This window comes from Hippoglossus hippoglossus, chromosome 7 (genome assembly GCF_009819705.1).
Source record: "Hippoglossus hippoglossus isolate fHipHip1 chromosome 7, fHipHip1.pri, whole genome shotgun sequence".
Taxonomy (NCBI): Eukaryota; Metazoa; Chordata; class Actinopteri; order Pleuronectiformes; family Pleuronectidae; genus Hippoglossus; species Hippoglossus hippoglossus.
The window spans coordinates 23,234,634-23,258,510 of NC_047157.1; the positions used below are offsets into that span (position 1 = coordinate 23,234,634).

Genomic DNA, 23,877 nt, shown 5'->3' on the forward strand with positions numbered 1-23,877 from the left:
GCAAAAAATCTCCTCTGCCTTAGAATAAAGCTGCGCCGTGATTGGACGAACCGGCCCTTTTCTGCTCCACGCCCAGTGATTCGTCAGACGTCACGACGCTCGTGACGCAGTCCGGCTCTTCCTTCTGGGCGTCTTCCTCCCCTGGGCTGTTCCGGATGAGACGCCTCCCTCCCTCCGCCCCTCTGATCCTCTTATCAGCGAGTAAGCGGCCAAGATGGATGTTGTAAACCAGGTAAGGAGAAATATCCTCTATTTCGTTGTGGTTTCGTTTGGCAGCTGCGGTGGATTTATTCCTCCCGTGTATCTTTGTCGTGCGCTTTAATGAATATGTGCGTTTTTTTTTGTCGCAAACCACCGATTTAACGCGTTAACGCAGAGTTCCCCCCCCGATGCCTTGCAGTCGAAATATGAATGCATGCATTTGTCTAATACATGCATTCGTGCAAAGGCACCGCACGGAACCGGGGTGATTTTCCTCCAGTGATGCTGCAGTCGGTGTGATGGAGTGGCCCGGTCCCCAAAACGTGTGGGATGTCCAGGGGCTGCAGCAGCAATGACATTTGGCAAAAAAAGGGAAGGAGAGGATGTTGGGGAATTATCTCCAGAGATCTCGGCTAATTGATTTAGGTTGTTCGCGTATCAATTAGGCCGCTTGTTGCTAAGATAACAAACGGGAATCTGATTAATTTCCAAGGGGCCTCGGTGTTTTCAGCGGAGCCGCAGTAGGCCCGACACAGAAGGACGCGCTCCTGCAGCTCATCCTCTCACACTGAGCCGCCGCTGCTGCTGCTGCTGCTGCTGCTGCTGCTGCTGCTTGTGACAAAGACACAATTCATATCTACACAGGCGAGGAGCGGGTATCAGGCTGGTTTAGGATTTTATTTTTTCATTTCTTGATCATGCGTCATCTGCATAATGTGGCATTTTTTGGCGGTCAAGGGTGAGAAGCTTCCACAGCCCGAGGAGGAGAAGCCGAAAAACAAGACTGCTGCTTGTTCCTGTGCGGCCATTTATTGATGCACAAGCAGGGACAGACACACACAGACACACACAAACACACACAGACACACATCGCCTCCTTGGCGGTGCCGCATTCACCTGCGCACAAATGCATCCCAACCTTTTGGCTCCACAGACACAGACAGGTTCCTCACACACGAATAAAGAGGAGAGGAGGAGGAGGAGCGGCGCTGCTCAGGAGAAAACAGTCAGTTAATCAGCTTTGTCTTATTGTAATGCTGGCAGGAGCTCTCTCTCTCTCTCTCTCTCTCTCTCTCTCTCTCTCTCTCTCTCTCTCTCTGTCTCTCTCTCTCTCACACACACTCACACTCACACACACACAGAGAGTCGTGTCTCCATGACTTCAGAGGACATTACATTGACTTACATTGATTTCCTGGAGACTTACTCTAACCTCAACCAGAGTTACTATACACGCCTAACCCTTAACCTAATCCTTAACCTATCCCTTAACCTTTAACCTAACATTAATTTAAACCTTAACCTAACCTCAACCTAAAAGCTTAACCCTAACTCAAAACATGCCTTCACCTTAAAATGTAATTATTTTGATGGTTTACATTTTAGGGACTTGATTTTTTGTCCCCACAAGGAAGACAAGTCCCCACAATGTGACTGTGTGAACAGATTTAGGTCCTCACAATATCAGTAATACCTGGACCACACACACACACACACACACACACACACACACACACACACACACACACACACACACACACACACAAATACACACACACTCTCTCACACACTTGTAGTTATACATTAGTGAGGACACTCATTGGCATAATGCATTCCGTAGCCTCTTACCCTATAACACTAACCTAAACCTAAACCTAATTCTAAACCTAACCTCATTCTAAACCCAATTCTAAATCTAACCTACAACTACACCTACATTAAACCTACTTGTAACCTTAGTTTACCCTAAAACCAAGTTGGTCTTTGATCAACTGAGGACCGGACAAAATGTCCTCATTCCGTAAAGTCTATCCTCAAAATGGTCCTCACAAAGGTTTAAAGTAGAAGTACACACACACACACTAAATCTGTGCCTTTGAAGTCAACATCACTAAACTGTAGTTCTCCAGCATCTCAAAGCTTCCAGCTGAGACTCCCTTTATTCACCGGCACATATTTGCTCTGTAACAAGCACCTGCAGGTGCCGGCAGCGGAACAGGCCTGCAGGTCTGTGGCCTGTGAGGCTGAGCTAATGTGTTTGTTTTATTTTTTTCAACAGCATCACCGTCACCACGCCTGGTTCTTACACACAGAGAGAGTCTAATATGACAACGTTGAAAAATGAGCTGATCTCTTATGTTTGTGTCTTGACAGTTGGTGGCCCAAGGGCAGTTCACTATACTCAAACAACCTCTGGGATTTATAAAAGTTCTACAATGGGTAAGTAATCTTCTTTTTACATATCTATTGTTGACTGCAAGAAATAACACTAATGCATGAGTATTTTTAATTTTAATCATGTTTTTTACTATAAATAATAATCCCATGTCTCTTACTGGCAGATTTTTGACCTTCTTTTACACAGAGGTCATAAAGCTGCATGCAGCTTAATAATAGATGTCACTATTCTCTCATAGAGACAGTAAATCATTCACAGTTGAAGCCTCTCGAACACTCAGGCAGATCTGTTTCTTTTTCTCCTTCTCATGTCGAGTAATTACTCTCTGAGTTGTATTTGAATGAAGACTGAGATTATTCCTGAGGAGTCTCTCGTATCCGTGTGGTTACGATGATACCGCCCCAGCAGGCCTGAGCCGGAGACACCAGCAGGATGTGTTACGTCACTGTCGTAGTAACACGGCGTCAGTCCGCTGAGAAATATAATGACAGTTTGTCAAATCCTCCACAGAGGACGCGACCTCTGCACACGAGCGCTGGTTGTTACTGCTTTTTTGATTTGATGTGCATGTTCTCCTCCACCAGATGATGGAGCCAGCAAACTATCGATGCTCTAGTTTAACCAGGAAGAGCAGTTTGAATACCGTCACTTCATTCAGCTCAAGTGTTCAGTGTTTGAGAAAGATTTTTTATTAATATAACACTATAAAATATGGACTCTTACGACTTTGTATCACGTCTATTATCAGACAAGCGACCAGAGAATATCTCAGATTTTTATATTATTTTACAAAATTATTAAACATTGCAATGTGTTGAGCATAAATGCCAAACACCGGCTTCTCATTTAAGATTAATTACTGCTTCTCTTTGTCTTGTTCAATCATAAAGTCAATATCTTTGGTTTGTCGGCACCACAAAACAATCAACATGATGACATCATCTTGGGATGTTGTAACCTGAGATACTATTTCCTGTTATTTACTAGCACAAACAATTCCATCAGTTAATTGAGAGAATAATCAACAGATTGCTGAAAAATGACAATAACTGTGAGTGTAGATTCACCCAGGAGCATATTCAGACTTTTTTTAGATGATGAATCATTAAGGATATTGTCCTGCAGCCGCACATATCTTCACATAATCCGTTGTCATCCACACTGTTTGTCCTCCGTCAGCAGCAGCAGCAGCAGCTTGCTGAGGCTGCTGGGTAAACAGCCGGGCTTCTCTATGGCAGTTTGTTTTCTCTACAGCTGAGGCTCCACGGTGGTGGGAATACTGGTGCTAATGACAGCTGAGCGAGGACCTCTCAGATCTGTGCGTCCTTTCTTTTCCTTTTCTTGTCTTTTCTTGCCTTTTCCTTTCTGATGCGATGTTAGAAACTGGCTCTACTATGATCAACACTGTGACCAAAATTATTTGGTCTACGGAAAATGAAACAGCAACTATCTTCGTAATCGATTTTTATAATTTTTTCAAATTTAGTTTAGGCTTCTACAATTTGAGGATTTGACAATTTCAATTTACGTAAACACTTGCATTTATTTCCTTGGGTGTTTAGAAAGGCCCCCGTGTAATGAAATGGTTCATTACTATTATGAATATTATGAATATATATTTATAATAAACAAAACAAGGCACCTGAGGAGGTCACAAAACTGGAAAATTTAAGAAACAAGACAAATTAATCAAAAAAATGAAATACTAATTAGTTTCAGTCCTAATCATTTTAAGTAATAATAATAATTATAATAATTTGATAGTCTATACTGTATATATTCTGGATATAATTCTCCTGATAATTGATCCTTGAATAAAGATATTCTAAAGAATTTTTGGAGGGTAGATGAGGAGGAAATTGATGGGGTGTGGGTTGGTCCCTTTCTGGGCATGGACCCTGTAAATCTTCGCTACGCCCCTGCTCCTCAGCCCTGAGAACATAACACAACCCAGATGAAAACGTGCGTGCCAGTGCAGTCCCACTCTGTAATGGGCTCTGCAGATATGCCAGGGAACAGTCAGAGGCATGAGTGTGCTGCATGACTCCGTAGTCCTTCCCTGGAGCTGTGTGAGTGTGCCAACACCTCATCACTGCCTCCCTGGGTCACAGCGAGCCCACCACCAATCAGAAGCCCCGCTCAGGAAGCCAGGCTCCATGAATCATCTGTCAGAGGGCCTGCGTGCCTCCGCGTCAGACTATAGGAGGGGCTGCTGGAGCTGCTGCTCTTTCTGGATTAATATGGGCATGCATCACGAGCAGCACAGGGTTTTTCAGGAGGGGAGAGAGGAGCCACCCCTCAGAAGTATTTTTCCTGTTTAAGTGAAGCAGGATTCAGTGGAAAACTGGCAGCGATGGAAACAAAAATACCATTGTGCAGTAGAAATCAAACCTTCTCTGGCATCCGCGATGTGCTGATGTGATTTTTATATAAAATACAAAGCAGCAGTGTTCATATTCATATAATTGAAAGTAGATGTAAACGGATTCTGTCACGTGTGGGTTGAGGATGTGCGATCTTGGGATTTGTTTTCTACACCCGAGGAGTAAAAATACTCTTTATCTGTGAAAAATGTGTGAGATGAAAACAACGTCCCCGTATGTGTGAATCCTGTCGCTTTACCCACCTCATATTTTCCCCACATCACCCCACCCCTCTCCCTCTGTGTGTCTCTGGGGAATAGTGCTGACAAAGCTTAGATATGATGGATGTTGGAAGACATTGAGTTCCCAAATATACAGCTCAACCACAGAGTCTGCAAACCTTCTCCTGCCTCTGCTGCTGCACGATGCTGTGCTGGATTTCATCTGCATTCAAATTTTCACCCTCTGACTCACTCCCGGCAAACATGAAAAGAGGCTGTTTCTGTGAGAACATGAAGTAAAGAGCCTTATTCGCTCTGGTTTAGTCCCTAATGTGTAATAAAAGCTGTTGGTTTTGTTGTAGCTCAGAGGGATTTTACTGTCAGACACTTTCTCTGGTTATTACTCCAGGGCCTCAGATGAAACCTTCCACAGCTCCAGTTTATTTTTTCCCTTTTGTTGCCTTTGGCTTTCCATGTTTTTATATAATGTGCGACAGTATATACAGTATTATATAAAATATCAGAACCTCGGCAAAACACCCACGTTCATTGAAAAATATATTTTTTATTTTTGTAATTACAATTTTATTCTGATAAGGATGGATTTCAAAGGTTTTGTGCCATATGAACTTGGACAGGATTTAATGTTTTCAAAATAAAATTGACAAATTTTGTATCTTGGTCATAATTAAGAAAGAAAAAATCTAATTAAATAAAAAATCTTAATCTAAAAATGCGGATCTTATTTGTTGATGGACAAATTGTAACATCTGATATATTATTTTTTTATTTTTGTGATTCTCATCATTCTACTGGTATTTATTCATGTGTGGATCAGTTTTAATGTAGAGAGGCAGAGACAGAAAGACAGACATTGTGAGGAGAGACAGATCGTTTGTGTCGCAGTGTGCAGGATTGTGTATCTTCTCGGCATAGAGGAGTTGACAACCATCCAGAATACCAGGAGGGGTAGAAACCAGCGTCTGCCTCCTCACTATGTGATGTGTTACCATGGCACCTAACACTCAGCGTGCCACCATTTCTTCTCTCGGCCTGTTTGTCCTTCTCTTCCTCCTCCATTGCCCGTCCTTCCAGTCATCTATCACTGTAAATCTACAGCTCTTAATTGTGCTATTGTGCGCTCTGTTCGGATTCTGTTTCCTGGTTGTGGGTTTTAGACTTATAAGCTAGTGGTGTAGGCCAATGTTGGTCAGTCCACCATGTTAGTTTAGAGCAATCAGAGGCTTTGTGGTTTTGAGTAAAAAGTCTCAAAAGCTGTGGATGACCATTAAGTTTCGACAGATTCATTTCCCCCCCCTGAATAAAATGTAATAAGCACAGAAGGTTTGTAAAGACGGGTCGTCACCCATCTCCACTTTGTACCGTTATATGAAAATGAATCCAAAATATTACGGGAGCGGCCATCTTGCCTTGATCACGTCATTTGGAGTTTCACATGCTCGACCAATCACAAGTCAGTCTCAGCGGTCAATCGCGATGTTTCCTCCTGTTTTTACAGCAAAAAATAACGAATTAAAAACCAAACGTACAGGAAAAATGAACATTCGAACATAAATCAGTGTGATAAGTAAAACTATTCAAGATTCACATTCAGCTACATATAAAAATGGTGCTTACCTCAATTAATTCATCAAATCTTTGTGGTTCTACTAAATAGCTAAATGAAATGTAATGGTTCAAATCCCTTTAGGATCATGCAGTTACTTAAAGGTTCAGTGTGTCAAATTTAGGTGAAATGGATCTATTGGTAGAGATTGAATTGAAAATAATCCAAGTGATGTTTTCATTAGTGTTTAATCATCTAAATTGTTCGAATTGTTGTTTTCTTTACCCTAGAATAGTCCCTTGGAAGGGGAGGGTGAGGTGAAGGGTGTTCAGCTGCAATATGCAACGTCACCACTAGATGTCACTAAATCCTAAACACTGAACCTTTAAATAGAGAATCCAGCCCAAAGTTTATTTTATCTGTAAAGAGGAAGACAGGAGCCAAATGTGCAGCCGGGGCCCCAAATGTTGTCGGCCTCTATATTGATTCATCTCATGAAACCTACAAACCACCTCAGAGGAATAATGAAAGAACAATATGGACACTGGGAGCTTTAAAACCCATAAACCGCCTCAATAATAGTAACAGTTAGCACCATGAGGCAGCTATAATAAACAAAATGAGATAGATGATTTATATCTTCTGGTCCAAGTAATGCACACAAGTGTAAAGGTTTGTGCCGACACTGCACATGCGGTACGTATTGATTAATGGCACAACTGCTGCAGTGTAACATCCTGCTTTTCTTTGTGGGGTTTAAATGCTGCAAAAAAACACATCCCACATTTTGCTGCCTCGTCGTAGGATCTCACATATTTTGTTTTAATATTTAATTATGTGTTTTCTGAACATTATTTAATACTATGTATGTAAACCTTTACTAGTAATAACCCAAATTTAAATTATGAACCTGAATATGAGCAGAATATGTCTCCTTTAAAGTAAATTGACACCTAAAGAAGCGCCTGGTTTGAACTTAGAAAGAGGTAGTGGCTCAGGTGGTAGAGCGGGTCATCCACAAATCAGGGGGTCGATTTCTGTCCTTTGGCAGAATACTTAACCCCAGAATTCCCCCTGATGATGTACCATTGGTGTGTGTTAGATAAATGCTATTTAATATATAATAACATAATCTTTAAATAGTTCCATTATACTTTGTAAAAAATAATACAATCATTTGTGTTTTGGGGCAGATTTGAACGCTTTAAAGCTTTTTCTTCGCTTGAAATTTGCAATAGACCGAGTTATTTATCAGACTCACACACTAATGCCGCCACTTCCATCACATCTACAGTGATTTGCATTGATTATTAAAATGTGTTAATAAGCAGCGACAGGGAGGGAGACTGTTCGTGATCATGGGAGTCGTCTCTAAAAGATAAAACAGCCCTGCAGGAACAGAGAGGGTCGAGTGTAGTGATCACAACGAGCTTCAGGCGGCTGCTGTGTGTACATCCAACAAACAAGCCTCCGACTCACATTAGCTGAAAGATTACTGTAAATAGTTTAGTGTGCTGAAGCCTGCGGCAGGTAGACGACAGGACGAGAGAGATTCCTTTGTCTATGGGTGTGTGGGATTGTGTATGTGTGTGTTTGTACAAGCTCACGTGTGGGGGTGTGGCTTTGTGTGTGTGTGTGTGTGTGTGTGTGTGTGTGTGTGTATGTTGTGACTGGCTGTACAATCGCTTGTAGTTGAGTATTTGGCGACAGATGGTGGAGCACCTCAGATTAATGGCTGGATTTTCTATCCAATCGGATCTGGCCCACAGTGTAGGGAGGGTGTGGTATAAATAGTCGTGACTTGTCTAATCTGCTGTGCGAGTGTGTGTGTGTGTGCGTGTGTGTACGTGTGTGAGTTTATCTTCATGCGTGTCAGTTTGTGGTATTAACGTGACAGCCTCTGTTGCACCACAAAATACAACTGAACATCTTCGGCAATACAACGGTAACCATGGCAACAGTTACAGTCCTCGCCGTGTGACCCGGTGATTCCGTCGGCCCTGATTTGCAGTCTGTGTGCGTTTCCCCCGGCAGCTCCACCGTGATTGGCTGGAGCGCTGGTACTGCTCGTTGCAGGTGGTGGAAGCACAGCCTGCAGCTCTCTGTGGAAATGGAGCCGTCACCTGTTTTACACCACAGCTCTTTGTTGACATGGTTACATAACTGAACTGTACTGGGGCGTAGAGATTCGTGTATATGATCAGTCATAACGGTTTGATGGTGTTTTCTGTTTTCCACAGTGTGACTGATATGCGTCGTCTCCTTTCTCCCGCAGATCTTTGCCATCTTCGCCTTCTCGACATGTGGCAGCTACTCCGGCATGTTCAAGATGTCCGTGGAGTGTAAAAACCGGTCGGAGAGTGACCTAAGCATGGAAGTAAAATTTGAATATCCATTCAGGTTTGTATTTTTTTTTTTTTTGCCTTCACAGTCTCCGGTGTTGTAGAAGTGAGAAAAAATAAATCAAACAACTTTCATCTTGAATCTCTGTGTCTTTCTGTCTTCAGGCTCCATCAGGTTTACTTTGATGCCCCCACCTGTAAGGGAGAGAAGACCGAGCGTCTATTCCTGGTCGGGGACTACTCCTCCTCAGCTGAGTTCTTCGTCACCATCGGTGTCTTTTCCTTCCTCTACTCCATGGCAGCCCTGTCTGCTTACTGTTTCCTTCTGGAGAAGTACCGCGAAAACAACAAAGGGCCTCAGATTGTGAGTTTGTTCTTCCCTCACACCTTCTTGGTATCGAAATTCCTACAACTAGACCTATGATTAGTATTTAGCAGTGGTTGCACAGTAACAGTGATTCTCTTGTCTTGATGATCACCAGGACTTTATCGTGACGGCGGTGTTCACCTTCTTTTGGCTGGTATCTTCCTGTGCTTGGGCTAAAGGCCTGTCAGACGTGAAAACGGCCACCGATCCAGAGAAGGTCATCACTCTCATCCCGGCCTGTGACGAACCAGAGACTCGCTGTAAGGAGCTCTACGACCCCAAGGTCTCCGGCCTGAACACCTCTGTGGTGGGTCCTTGCTGCTTCACACTGAACTGAGCTGTGTTGATATCAGGACAGTCACGGAAAATCGCTGCTAGAACTAACACTTATCTGCTCCACAGGCTTTTGGCTTCATCAACCTGATCCTGTGGATAGGAAACCTCTGGTTCGTGTTCAAGGAGACCGGCTGGATGACTGCCTTCGCTGGAACATACGTCGCGTCGCAGGAGAAGCAGCCCGCCCCCGATTCCTTCGCCCAGGGAGACTACGCTCAGCAGGACCCCTACGCCGGCTCCCAGGGAGGCTACCAGCCCGACTACGGCCAGCAGGGAGGCTACACCGAGGAAGGAGGCTACAGCCAGGGCTATGAGCAGCAGCCCACCTCCTACTCTAATCAAATGTGAGCCTGTCCAGCCAAACCAGCGCTGCAGGATGGTGAGTGTGCAAATTATCAGCGTTCGGACGTTACTGCTACGCAAATGTCAAACAAGCATTTCTCTGAGCCTTTCAAAAGCCTCATTCAAATGTGGATACAGTGTAACACTCAAAACTGGAAAATGTATCCGCTCGACAATCACAGATAACAGAGCAAATAACCTGTCAGAATCATCCTGTTGACAATATCAATATTCAACAATTATTCCCACCTTCTCAGCTGCAAATTCCGATGTGGTGTTTAGAAACATGTTACAAATGAGACCAGTAAAACAGCCGCATTCATTGCTTAGATTGATTCCACTTCTGAACCCTCATATTAGCATCAGCTGGTCATAAATGATCAGTGTTTCTTTACCCACAATGTGGAGAATTATCACCATTGTGTTTGTAACTGTTCTGGGCCACAGCTTTATTTTTTGGTTTCATCTCAAAGCTCTCATTGTGTTGTTTTCAGGCAGCTGTGGTCTGTGAAAAAGCTCTAAAAACCCAGTGTACAGCGCCTGCTCAGGACCAATCCACAGACTGACACAGTTAGAGACTAGAGCTGGTGAATATAATGCATCATTTGGCTGCTAAAGAGCCAGAGGGGTTGGTGGAAACCAGCACAGAGCAAAGATATGGTCATTCAGATTTGAGGACTTGATGATATGTGCACAGTTTAGTGAGAGTGCTCCCAAGTGACCAACAAAACGAGTTATTTTGGTTGAAGAATGTATTTTTGCACGGCAGGATGTTGTGGATGTTGTGCCACATCATTTATACTAAGAGGGCATCTAATCCAGGATATGACTTATGAAATGCACACACGGTTATGCAATTATGATTTTAATTTAGACATGTGAAACTATCCTTTAAAAGCAACACAGCCAGCAGTGGTTGTTCTTTGACACAATTGTGTTGAGTTTCAGAGAGATGGACAGTGTTCGAAACATCTGACTCACAAAGTAGACTATGGCCCAATCCCTTTTATAGTAATTCCTATGGGAAGCTATAGTAGATAATCAATCTCCTGCTCTTTTTGCCCTTGAGTTCCACAGTTACCCAGTAAAGCACAGAGTGAAAGAGATTTTTTTTCGTTTGGTGCTTCGTGGCTGTAGAAAATCGTATGTGAAGAAAATTTGCTTTTTCTGTCATGGGAATCATCACAAAGTTATTTCCATATCAGCTTTTCATATGAATTTGTTCACAGTTACTGGTTAATTAATTAAAAATATTTTCCCTCCCGCTGTCTCTCCCTTCTCCACCTTTCTCCTCCTCCCAAGGTGACCTTGTGATTTGGGAGTGTGGCTCTCGACCATCGCCTGCATTTCCACACTCCTCTGTGTGTCTGTTTGTGTATCTGTGTGTTGACAGGCGGAGGGAGGGAGGCATGGAGGGCACAACCTGGTGGGGCCTGGGGAGGGGGATCGCCATCGCGGAGCAGGATCACGGCGGTGTGAGGGATGGGGGATGGGGGTGGGGGGGTGGGGGTTGTTTGGGGGGTCTTTACTGTAACATGATGTTTATTCTCGTGATGTATTTAACTGTAGAAGACAACAGAGGATTGTCTGTTTGGTTATACGAGAAAAACTTGAATACAAATACCAAAACATTCGTTGACGAACATTTAAGAGAAACCTTGTAATGGAAAAAGACTAACATTTATGGAGAAAAAAAAAAAAATTGTAGTAATATTTAACTTGGGAGAATGTATTTGTCTGTGCTGTGTAAATATCAACAGGCGATTATATGTACACAGTTGAATAATTGTGCACTCCATATTAGTTGTTATACAACAAATGTTGAGCACAGAGTTATTCAATTGCATTTACTTTGGTTCTTTTTAGGAGCTCACATAGTTTGACCTTTGCCCTTCAAGTCCCTTAAATTGTTCACAACACACTGATGGTTTTATTAATTCATCTCAGAATCTGTGAATTTGTTTCTTCTTTCTTTTCTTTTTTTAATCCCTCGTGTCGTGGAAAATGCGATTGAAGTGTTAAAAGGAAAATGAAAAGAGAATTATCAGTGAGTAATCAAAGATTAATATATAATAGTAGAAGTGAATGGATGACAGCAGTGGGCTACAAGTAGGTTGTTTCCACTTTATTTATGTTTTTATATATATATTTTTCAATCAAATATTACTGTCAAGAGAGGGTGAACTCTCGTAATACACGGAACATGTTAAATCCTGACATACAGAAGATTAAAAATAACATAGGGTTAAGAAAATTAGTGAGCATGGTAGCATCTCGTGTTTGCAGTGCTCTATAGTCTACTATCGGTATGGAATTTGTTAATTGGGGCAGAGAACAACAGTTTTAGAAGTGCGTGTTTGTTTTTTTGTTCACATTTATGTAACGCCATCTAACACGTTTTGTCGGTGAACCCTCATCCTGTTTGCGAGCGCCTTTTTGTGTCCTCCAGAACGTTTAAGACAGAGTCATATAGTTTTTTAACTGGTGTTTCTATCACACATGCATACTCACAATATTAACAAGAACAGGTAAATGAGAATAAAGTATATCTCTGGTTATGCCATGGTAACAAATATTAATATTATTATTAGGCGGTCTGAACAGTATATCTCCATATATACTTCTCCTGCATCCTCAATCCTTCTTTATCTATTCTCTTTCTGAAGGCAACTGAATTTACTGCATGCATCTTTACACATTATATCCAAAAGCATCCCTGAACATATTTGAGAGGCTCAAAGCTGCCAGAAAGCATTAGACTAAATCAGCTCTGCTCCATTCTACTCAAAGCACAACGTTAAGTACTGCAATAATTACTTCTCTCCAGATTTGACTGCACCCGTCCTACTGCCAATCCTCTGTTTGGATATATACGAGATCGTGTTTGCCAAATGGTAAGAGGTGTGTCTTGATTGGTAGTTTTGCATCCACAGTTCTCGTCTGAGTGAGTCGTCCTCCACCTCCAGTACATCGATCCATTGCACTGCCTTGGTTCACTCCTTCTTTTGTTTATTTTCTAAATCAGGGTTCTTTGGTTCAGGCAGTGTAGAAGCACCTGGCTCTCTCTCTCTCTTCCTCTAGCCCCCCCTCTCCACCTCTGTTTTTTTTGTTCTCTTTCTATGTCCTTCACTCTTTTATTGTAGCTCTTATAAATATGCTGAAATGAAATATACTCTGTTGTTAGTGGTGAATGATGTCTTGTGATACTCTCTACGCCTTTGGATAGTGCTGTGTTTATTGTGTATGATGTATTCATATTAGTATTTACGATAATGATAAGTCAGAGAAAAAAAATATCCAAGACTCTCCAGAAATCTGATGTATTCTTATTATATGGGATCCATGTGAAACAAAAATGAAATAAACTTGAAATTATTCTGTTGAAGGTTAAAATGTGTACTTCTGTTCATAGGAGTTGGCTGTTTGATTTGTTTTATTTAATTTTGCTTCATTGAGTTGAGTTTACTAAAATTATGTTTTAAAATGTTAATTACCAGTTTTATTAATACAGGAAACAGAAAAACACACTGACCTTTATACTCAATATGTAGGTTAGCTGAACCACTACACATACATATGAAACTAGAATGTGCATTTCCTGTAGAAAGTGCAGTGTGATTACTGACATAAATAAATGTGCATGGCTGTATAAGAGTATAAGAAGGACGGTAAGTATGGGGTTCACCAGGTTTCATTCCTTATAATTGTAGAGATATTCATCAGATTTCATCTTATTTTACTTATTCCCCATAGAAAACCACGAAAGAAATTTTACTGTTGTGTAAAGATAAATTGACATATTCTTAATCTGAGAGTTAAGGAGTCAAACACTGATTGGGTTGTTATTTTATCGTTAATGTAATTATCGGATGTGCATGGACTAATAACAGAACAATTACTGTTTTAATGTGTCACATGTACATGTCGAGAAGAACTAGAACTACTGCACTGTGGTTGTATGCCTCTGCCAAGCAGTGCAGTTTCTGTCAACATACATTTCTGGATTCATAGAGATCACCGAGACCTTAACCTGACCACTGAAATCTGATCAGTTCATCTTTGAGCCCAAGTGACAACTGATCAACAGTTTTGTGATACCACCGTGACCTTGCCCTCTGACATATGACCACCAAAATCCAGTTGATACATTTATGGGTCTAAGTTAACATATAGGCCAAATTTGAAAGAATTCCCTTTTGGATGTACCTGAGATATCAAATTCACAAGGCAAAATATGTGTTTTGAGAGGTTACAGTGACCTTGAACTTTGACCTTTGACCACCAAAATCTAATCAGTTCTTCTTTGAGTCCAAATGAATCTTTGTGCCAAATTTGAAAACATTTTCTCAAATTGATCTTAACAATCGCGTTCAAGAAAATACATCAACATACTTTGTGAGGCCAACGCGACCTTGACCTTTGACCCATGGTTACCAAAATCAAATCAGTCAATCCTTGAGTCCAAGCGATTGTTTGTATTCAATGTGAAAGGAGTTTTTTCCCAGGCGTACCAGAGATATCATGTTCACAGGGCAAAAAAAAAATATCTATCGATCTCACACTGACCTTGACCTTTGACCACCAATCAGTTTACACCATGTTTTTAGCCTAAACGTCTGCTGAGATCCTCCACTGGAGGCGCACTTCCGGTAGCGGACATTTAGGCTAAAAACATGGCGTAAACTGATGGTGTGTATGGAGACTTGGATGACACCACAGGAGCAGTGTGGAGGCTTTTTATGTGTTTTGTGGACTCAAACACTTCCCCCATCCTGCCATCGACACAGTGGCGAGTAGATAATAAAACACTTTAAGATAAGAAGTCCTTTATTAGTCCCGCAAATGGGGAAATGTGCAATGTTACAGCAGCAGAAGACAACACATAAGTAGCAATGAACTATCCCCTTTAACGCAACTTTGAGTTTTTCTCGGGTGTGACATCATTGTTGAATTTTCTTTCCGAGGTGCTCCTGAAGGCAGCAGCTTGCGGGGTCTTGCGAGAGTGTTGTGTTTCCCGGGCAGCTCGTGAAGGCCTCACCCTCTGTGCCCAGTAGTACCAGCGGCACCAGGGGAGGACAACGCCCCGCGTCAGACGCTCGGTCCCCGGGTCCCTCAGCTCCTCCTCGGCTCCTCCTCCTCCTCCTCCTCACTCACGCACAGCGACAGCAAGAGCTTTCCGAGGCAGATCCGCTGTGGCCGTGTACAACCAGGATATTACTCCCGCTACACCCCTGCTCCTCTGCTCCTCTGCTCCTGCCTTTCCCTCCCCCCGGAGAAGCGGACTCAACCGCCGCGGTGGAAGAAGACAAACCAACCGTCCATCTTCCGCGAGCCTTTTAGCTCCACTTACCCGCTGAGTGTGTGTCTGTCCTGCTCCTCTGTGTCCGGTGGAAGCTTCACCTTTTAAACACACACATATATATATATATAGAATAGAATCAGTTATCTGACGCAGAATGGCCGATCCAGGCGACTCCAGCCCCGGTGCCAACTGCCTGGAGAAGTTGAAAAGTTACGTGAGGACCCAGAAAGGTGTGATCCTCGCGGCAGAAATAGTAAGTTCACCCCCCCCTCCCCTAACTTTCACTGGAGCGTGTGTGTGCGCGCGTGTGTTTGCCGCCCATCAATACTCCACTCGTCACGTAGCCTGTGCTTGTTTATTGATTTGATTTCTTGCCTCCATTTCTTTTTAATTTCCCTTCTTTTTTTGAATCGTGTTTAGTGATCGTGGTCGTCAGGGAATGTGGCGCATGTGTTGTTGGGGGGTGTGGTGGTGGGGGGGTCTCTCACCTGTCACATGTGGCCCCTCTTGTTTTGTCATTTGGCACCAAAGCACCAAATGTGGCGTGTTAATGGCAGAGGGGAGGTTTATGCGGGTTAACCGAGTCCACTGTCTCCCCACCCACCACCACCACAACAGGCTGGGTACTATTTGTAGGCAGGAGATGAGCCCTGGTCCAAATATGGTGAAGAGTAAAAGCAAATGTATGTCACATTCCTACAAGTAGAAAGTGAGTTTTCTTCTCCTCCCTCCTCCTCCTCTTCCTCCTCCTCCTCTGCCACATAACAAATTTTATATTTTGCACATCTGGCCCACAGGAGCAAAGTGAAAAGCCAAAGCAACACCTCAGCACCAGCCATGAGGGAGCTGTGGCCTAAGGGCAACCGCTTCCTCTGCGGAAAAACGTTGTATTTATACTGTCCTTGACCTGTATTTTCACATGGGCGCCTTTTGTTTGCGTTTCGCAGCAGCGAGTTCTCCCAACACAGGAGTCACTCTGACCTTAAAGGCTGTGCACAAGTTTCCAGTGTAGGAACCAAGTGCATTTGTTTCACGTTCACAGTCGTCACTGTGCACATTTGTACTTTACATGCAAAACATATTCACTCTTATATCTGCTGGATCCAGATCTGTATTTGGATCCACACCAAATTGCACACACACTCATAGATGTCAGGACCGTAAATACAGCAGATTCTTCTTCCCACACGCTCCGTGCATTATTTCCTGGGAACATGTCAAAATACGCCCTGCGTTGAAATGTTAAAGACAGTGGAAAAGAATGTATGGATCCGCCCCTTTATACCCATGTCTGCCAAGTTTTAATGGCTTCTCCCTTGGCTCATGTCCAATCTTACCCTCCGGTGTCATGGTAATCCATACGGTAGTTTCCTGTTGACAAACAAATAAACAGACAAACAGACAGTGGTGAAAACATAACCTCCTTGGCAGAGGTAGATATGATGCGTTGTTATAAGTTAAACTGCAAAAAAATCCTAATTTTGACAAACTGCAACATTTAAGAAACATTTGCAACTCACTGCCTTAGTAATGAGTCAATAACACAGTAAGCCATGGCCTGTCTGCATAAATAATAATAATACAATAATAATAATAAACTTCCTTTATAGAGAACTTTTTAAAATCCACATAACAAACTGCTTTCATATGGCAGCAAAATAAAACAGACTGGTAATAAAATCAAGTCCAAATTAGAACGGATAAAAACAATTGCTCAAAAAACATGTATGTGAAAACATAGAAATTAAAAGTAAAAAAAAAAGTCTTTAGTTTTACTTTTTGGTACTTTAAGTACATGTACTCAAGTAAAAATTTAAACCAGGACATTTTCTTATTACAATTGAGTAATTTGAGTGTCGTATGTGTCTCTTCCTTTGCTGAAGTAAATTATTTGAATGCAAGGTTTTATCTGGCTCCTCTGGCACATGCACTGAATGTGTAACCACAGTGTTTTTACTTTCCCAGTTTCTAAAAAGTGTTGAAAGCTCTTTGTGTCAGTGACTAAAAGCTCTGCTCTCATAACTCAGAGAGCTCATTATACAGCAGGGCCTCAGATGCTGCTGGTCAGCTGTCCACCCACTCTAAAATGTTTCTCTCTTTTTTTGGATCTAATGGAAATTCCAGGCTGTGTGTGAAGTTTGGCCCCGAGGAACAAAGAATGCGTGAACTGCTTAGCGCACATCTCCGGCGTGCCATTCAAGGATACATGTTAGTGCGTCGCTGGACTCGACACCCAGTTTGCTTCTCCCTCTCGGGACTCTTCTCCTAAGGAAGTCATCAGTGATGTTGGATATTTGAAATAGTTTACACTGCAGGGAGAGGATCGGGGGAGGGAAACAGGAAGAGAAATGTCGTTAGTGCTTATTATGCCCAATCTAATGGGAAATAACAGTTTCAACCGCAGCAGCATTTACCAGTTTCAGATCTACAAGCGAGTTGAGGTTAAAAGTGTCAAGGATTTTTTTTTGTTGGCATTTTGGATTGTCAGCCAGTTTTGACAGCACAGCTTCCACACCCTGTCAAATGACGTGAATATATCTTTTCTTTTCTTTTATGCCTCCTGTCAGCGGCAGGACTAAACTTGAACATGTTGGAAGTAGCAGAGCAACATGCAGGTCTCAGTCACACCCATGTAGAGCGGATTTCTGTCTGCTGTGAGTGATAAGTCAGGATGACTCATGCACTGAGTTGATCCTTCACCTCACTGTTATGCATTATGAATAATAAATGATCATTGCACTGTTTTATGACTGGAGATCATTTCTCCATGGTTACCTATTTATAGGAAATCCTTCGAAGGGTAAAAAAAAAAGAGACGTTTGAGAAACATTGAGTCACAGCGAACAAACGAAACCCAACTTTCCATTTTGCCCTGAACACACATGGTAAAAACCTTAGCGACAGCGAGCATTGAAATCCGCCCCAAAATGTAAGGGACTTCCTTAGCAACCAAGGCTGTTTGGTGCATCTCCGCACAACACACAACCTCCTGGCTCTCGTGTTGCTGCTGACTATAATTAGCCAAACCGTTCAGAACAATTTCCCTCCAGTCAGTTTTAAAAGAGCAGCTCATTATAGCGATGTGAATAGAACCGAGCTGGGATCCCTTTTAAAAGCTGACCCACGCAGACAGATCCACCGCTGTGTGGGAAAACAGAAAGGTGTGGACGACTCAGAGCCTTTCTTGTTCTCAGGGACCCGTGCAGTGGGTGTTTCTCTGTACGGCGGCTACTCCGGGCCTGAATAGAGCCTCTTTTGTCTGGGGCCTTGGCCTCGAGCAGCTCGCTCCTCTACAGAGGCAGCCTGTGCCATTCCCCAGAACACATCCACCACTGATGTGTCGGGCGGGCCGGCTGCGCGTTTGTGTAACAGTTGCGTTGGAGGGGAGGGGAAGCAGCAGTGACAGATGTCGGGTGGGTGTCGAGTAGGTTACATCATGTGTGTAACGTGTAGACGGCCGTGATTTGACACTTGCCTCCAAGTTGTCTGTGTCTGAGAATAAAACACTGCAATGTGCAAAATGTGCTTCTCTAAAATATACATCCGACTCAGAACTGACTTATTTAGTAAGCATCACATAATAATAGGTTATTTTACCATATTTATATTATATATATTTTGTCACAGGAGAGAAATCCAGATAAATGTTTCAGAAAAAACAAATTTTACCTACAGATACAATATGTACAACCAAATACAGGGTGAGCCAAAAGGGCAATTTATTGTCTCATAGTACTTTAAATTGGCTTTGGGAATTTGTATTACGTTTCAACCCCCTTCACAGCTGCCATACACTCACTGAGCACTTTATTAGGAACACTTTTATACCAGCTTATTCTTCCAGTTATCCAATCAATCATGTGACAGCCGTGCAGTGCACAAGATCACGAAGACACTGGTCATGAGCTCCAGTTGATAATCAAGTCAAACTAATAAAAGTGATCTCAGTAACATGATTGCTGGTGCCATATGGTCTGGGTTGAGTATTCCTGCAGACGGACACGCCTTGTTGATAAGAGAGGCAACAGTCACTGAGATAAAGACGCTTTACAATGGTGACTGGCAGCAACGCTTCTTACAATAAAGAACATGTTGAATCTTGAGGTGGATGGACGACGACAGCAGAAGCAGAACATGTCAGGTTCCTGTCAGAGAAGATGAGAAATGAAGAAGTCTCTAACACTGGACAGTCAGAGACTAGTCTGATGAGGCTGTACAGATTGTCGGGTCAAAATCTCGCATCAACAGCACGGATCGATATCCTGTCTTGTGCCAACTGTCCAGGCTGCTGGTGGTGTAATGGGGCCCATTAATACCAATCAGTCATCGATTTAATGTACACAGCCTGTCTGGGATTTTCACCACAATTTACCATCGTCTAATGGCAACTTCCAGCAAGATAATGAGACGAAGCAAAAGTCGTCTCAAACTGTGTAACGTGAACATGACGCTGAGTTCAGTGCTCCTCAATGAACCAGATCAGAATCCAGCAGAAAGCCTTTGTTGACGTAGTAAAACCTGATATCAGCAGCGTGAACAAATATGCTGCAGTTCTGTGACATGCGTCTTTAAGACCACAGTCTAAAAGCAGAGTTTCCAACGCACGGCGGAATCAAGGCCACAAAGAAGTGAAGTGAGGAAAGTGGTGTTCAGAGTAAAGAGCTCGGTGAGTGTGTGTCCCCGTTGTGTGAAGACGTCTTCCCACACAGTTTGACAGCAGAAAGGCTCTGAGCCGCCGGTTGCCCACGTTTAAGATTTCTCCACATTGGCAGCGTTTCAGCGGAATGGACTGAGAAGAATGCCCACAGACTTCTTTCCCCTCGCATGAAGAGATATGACTGATGGAACAAACACTCACTGTAAATCTAATAAGAGGCAGCATGTGATCGACTGACAGTGTGTTATTTGACAGTGTAATATAATCTAGTGTCAGTTTAATGGTGTTTTTGTGCAGAAAATACTTGTTTCCTGACCTTGTGTGGATGTTGAATTGTGAACTGGTTGGAGTAAACACGAGCGACAACAGTGTCGGCTTTGTTGGAGAGATTTACTGTCTGACCGATCTTGACTATTGAGTGGACACTGAGCACTGAGATGACCCGGCCTCTCTCGGGCTGAGTTGCAGCTGATCTGCAACCTGTGACCTGCAGAGTTTAACACATAGAGGGCAGCTGACACGCAGCATTTGTTAGATTTCTGGCATAACCCTGAAGCATTCTGGGATCTTAACTCAAAGAGGCCATGTTTTCACCTATGTTGGTTGATTTGTTTGATTTTCAGCAGGATTACGCAAAAACCGCTGAAGACATTTACACAAAACTTGGTGAAAGGATCGGACGTGGGTCAAAAATAACTGATAAAATAACTGATAATATTCTAACGTGGATCTGTTGCATGCAGAAAAAATAAATCCCTTTCTTTACCCTTGCAGGATTTGTGCATTTTTGCCCATGAAATAATTGATGGATCTGGCACATTTAGGGTTCCAGATCCATGAAGTCTCGAGTCTCGTTCTAGTTCTCACTTTGTTTTCTTTCCCCCCCACCTCCCTCTTCTCCTGTTGTCCCTCTCAGTCCATCAGTTTAATCATCCTCATCTGCTATGCTGCGTCTTTGTATGGAGGCTACTCCGCTGTGGCCATCTGCGAGATGATCTTCGCCATGGTCTTCTTCGGCATCTTCATGATGGAGCTGGACAAGCAGATCCAAGTGGTCAACTGGGTCTGGAGTGTGAGTGTTCAATGTGGATTACCACCAACACACCAACACACACCCACACCCTCACACACATGTGCATAGTTGCAAAATGCTTCATCCTCTGCTTCCTCCTTATCTACAGGATCTTTTCCGTGCTGGTATCGGAGCCGTCCTTTACTTAATCACTTCTCTGATCTGTGTCATTGGAGGAGCTGGGGACGGCGCTCGTATCGCAGGCGGAGTAAGTTCAACTGAACCCTCAAACATTTCGCAACCACTACATTTACACAACTCTCACACTTCCTTCCTTTTTTTTAAAGTCAAGTGGAGAACACGCGGCCATTGTGTCACAGTTTGCATGTCTCAGACACATTTCTAGAAATCTGTAACTACCAGTTTTACGGTCCAGGTGGTTCAGAGGCTCAGCTTCACCTCATTGTGAGCTGTCCTGAATGTTTGATTTTATCATTGCCCACAACCCCACTGAGATGAGAGAAGAGCAGGGTCGAGGAAGAGTGTGCAGGAAACTGGAGGCAACACGCACAACTATTTTAAATATCGCAGGACACACTCACTGTTTTAACTATTAATGCAGCAGAAGTCAGGAAACAGGCTCAATGAGAAAAGAAGAGGTGACGGAGTGAAAAGTATTAAAAGCATTGACTACAGTTTCCTCAAAAAGGCCTAAAGTTAGAAATTGGCAGGAACATCAGTTGTAAAATGTTTTTCAATGTCCAGATTTTATTTAATGATTAATTATTGATGTTAGGTTTTCAGTTGTGTTGCTCTTTCTTTTTCTTTCTTTCTTTCTTTCTTTCTTTCTGTCAGTTAGTTTTTAGTTTTTTTTTTTATTATTTGTATAATTTATTGTTGTAATTATATGCTACTGTTAGAGCTCTGTTGGTTAAAGGTAAATCTCACTTTTCCCGACCACAACATTCCCGGTGGTTTGTGTAAATCCAGTCTCTGCTAGTTTTAATCCTGCTCACCTGTTTATACATACACACCTTAAACCAAGACACCATCACCTCCACCAAGGAGGGTGTGTCTTTCATAATCCAGTCAGTTTTTTTTCACTTTCTTTAACATTGTAAGATGGGGCATTCTTTTTAAACTTCTTTTGTTGATTTCTCAGAGATTTCTGCGTGAATGGCGATGGAAATAATTCAGACATATTTAGAGGAGTGGTATCAATTATTTTCCATGATGTGATTACATAGGTTACACTGTGATGCAGTACTAAACCTTTACCACTGGATGATGCTGTTTCTCTGATATATGAAAGGAGGATATTTCCCTAATGAATCCTTTCACATTTGGCTCAGACGTTCACTCGGACTCACAGATTACTGATTAGCTTTGCATGGTCATAGGTCACACTTACCTCATATGAGTCTGGGGAAAAAAAGTATGATGACTAAAACTTAGCGAAGGCAAACAACCACAAGGTGGTAACTCTAGTTTCATTACAGTATTTTCATGTATTTCCATTTCAATGTTTGCTTTAACCAACAAAGTTTTATGAGTCTTATTCTGATCCTGAGTTGTTGTGCTTCAGGTGTTTGGTTTGATCGCTGGTCTGTTGTTCGCTTACGATACCTACACCATCTTCATGCAAATCAAGAGCACACGGCAGCACACGGCAGCTTCCACCGGTAAGAGCAACACACTTTTATCACGACAATCCCATAACAAGATTTTTTTATCTTTTAATCCCCAATGTCTGGCCCTTTGTTTTCTTCTTGCAGACGACAGAGTTTAAACACTCCAAGACGCATGTGCCTGTGTTAGGAGCGCAGCAGCAACAGCAGAAGAAGAAGGAGAAGAAGAGGACATTTGTGCAGACGTTAACAAAAGGGTGGAGCAGAGAAGACGATGGACAGTAAAATGAACCGGTCACAGTTTAATCAATGCCACTGAACGGTGTGATAGGACGACAGATTTGTTTTAGGGGCCTGCGCCTGAGAGGAGGATGACACAGCCTGAGTGAGTGGTACCAAACATCTGTGACTGCATGTCAGACAAAATAAAGAGGAAATCCTCTCAGAAACCTTAAGTCCAAAATCGATGTGCCACTGATTTAACAAAAAAAAAGAAGGGAAAACTGTAAACAACACACGGTGTAAAAGTTTGGTTGATGCCTTCACGCAGCTTGTCTGATACATGTCTACTGTTAATGCACTGCTGTATTAAGTAGTAACTGCCTTTGTGGACGTCAGAAGTAATTTACACATGAATGGATGCTTTCTGAGCTGTTTAACATCACGACTTTAATCTTCTTGGTTTTATATTTCTGTATTTTCCTGTAGGTTTTTCAGCGGTTTAAACATTTTCTTCCTGTGTGTTACGGTGCCTTAACCAGATACTTCTTCATGTTCATCATTCACTCCTGAATCCTAAACATCTGATGGGCTCTCTGTCAATTACCATGAATCTCTTGGGTGTTTCGAACTAATCCGAGTTTTGTTTGTTAGACATCCACTAACTTTCAATCACATCATTTGTTATTGAACTTGTGTCGTCCTCAAGTTGTACCTGTATACTTTGATTCTTGCTCAGGTTGTGTTATGTTTTTTGTTCTTACATTTTAACACGTTTCTAAGGTGCAGTGTCTTATTTTTTTGTCAGTTGACACTTTTTACAGTCCAGTTGTTCAGTACAGTTTTTTTTGTACATGTGGTAGATCAAGAAAAAAGTTAAATTTCCTAAGAAAAAACACGTATTTGATACAATAGAATTTTAATATGTTGAGTAACTGTTTCCTCTGGCCTTTTTCATTATTTGTCCAACTAAAGTGCCTCGTTGTTATTTTGTATTTTTTTTCCTAACAGACTTTACAGGAGTCTGCCGTTTGTAACTTAAAAAAAATCTAAGCAGTCAAGCTTTGGGAAATAAAAGCCATTTTCACTGGAAAAAAAATCTGTCTCCAAGCTGAAATGATCATTTCTCATAAAACACAAT

The 23,877-nt window shown here is 42.3% G+C and overlaps 2 protein-coding genes across 3 annotated transcripts; both read left to right on the forward strand.

The window, feature by feature from the left end:
• Nucleotides 1-87: 87 nt before the first annotated feature.
• sypb (synaptophysin b) lies at nucleotides 88-11,354 on the forward strand. The gene is made up of 7 exons (XM_034590335.1): nucleotides 88-232; nucleotides 2,356-2,421; nucleotides 8,807-8,931; nucleotides 9,039-9,237; nucleotides 9,356-9,547; nucleotides 9,643-9,955; nucleotides 11,221-11,354. Exons 1-6 carry the CDS (start codon nucleotides 215-217, stop codon nucleotides 9,922-9,924), a joined length of 882 nt encoding a protein of 293 aa, XP_034446226.1. The 5' UTR covers nucleotides 88-214; the 3' UTR covers nucleotides 9,925-9,955; nucleotides 11,221-11,354.
• Nucleotides 11,355-14,956: 3,602 nt separating this feature from the next.
• Nucleotides 14,957-23,830, forward strand: plp2 (proteolipid protein 2). 2 transcript variants are annotated; one of them, XM_034590339.1, is made up of 5 exons: nucleotides 14,957-15,473; nucleotides 20,794-20,949; nucleotides 21,059-21,157; nucleotides 22,475-22,571; nucleotides 22,662-23,830. In XM_034590339.1, exons 1-5 carry the CDS (start codon nucleotides 15,375-15,377, stop codon nucleotides 22,676-22,678), a joined length of 468 nt encoding a protein of 155 aa, XP_034446230.1. In that variant the 5' UTR covers nucleotides 14,957-15,374; the 3' UTR covers nucleotides 22,679-23,830. The 2 variants fall into 2 exon arrangements, with proteins under 2 accessions (XP_034446230.1, XP_034446231.1); XM_034590340.1 differs by having other exon boundaries at nucleotides 15,067-15,473; nucleotides 22,665-23,007.
• The last annotated feature ends 47 nt before the right edge of the window (nucleotides 23,831-23,877 follow it).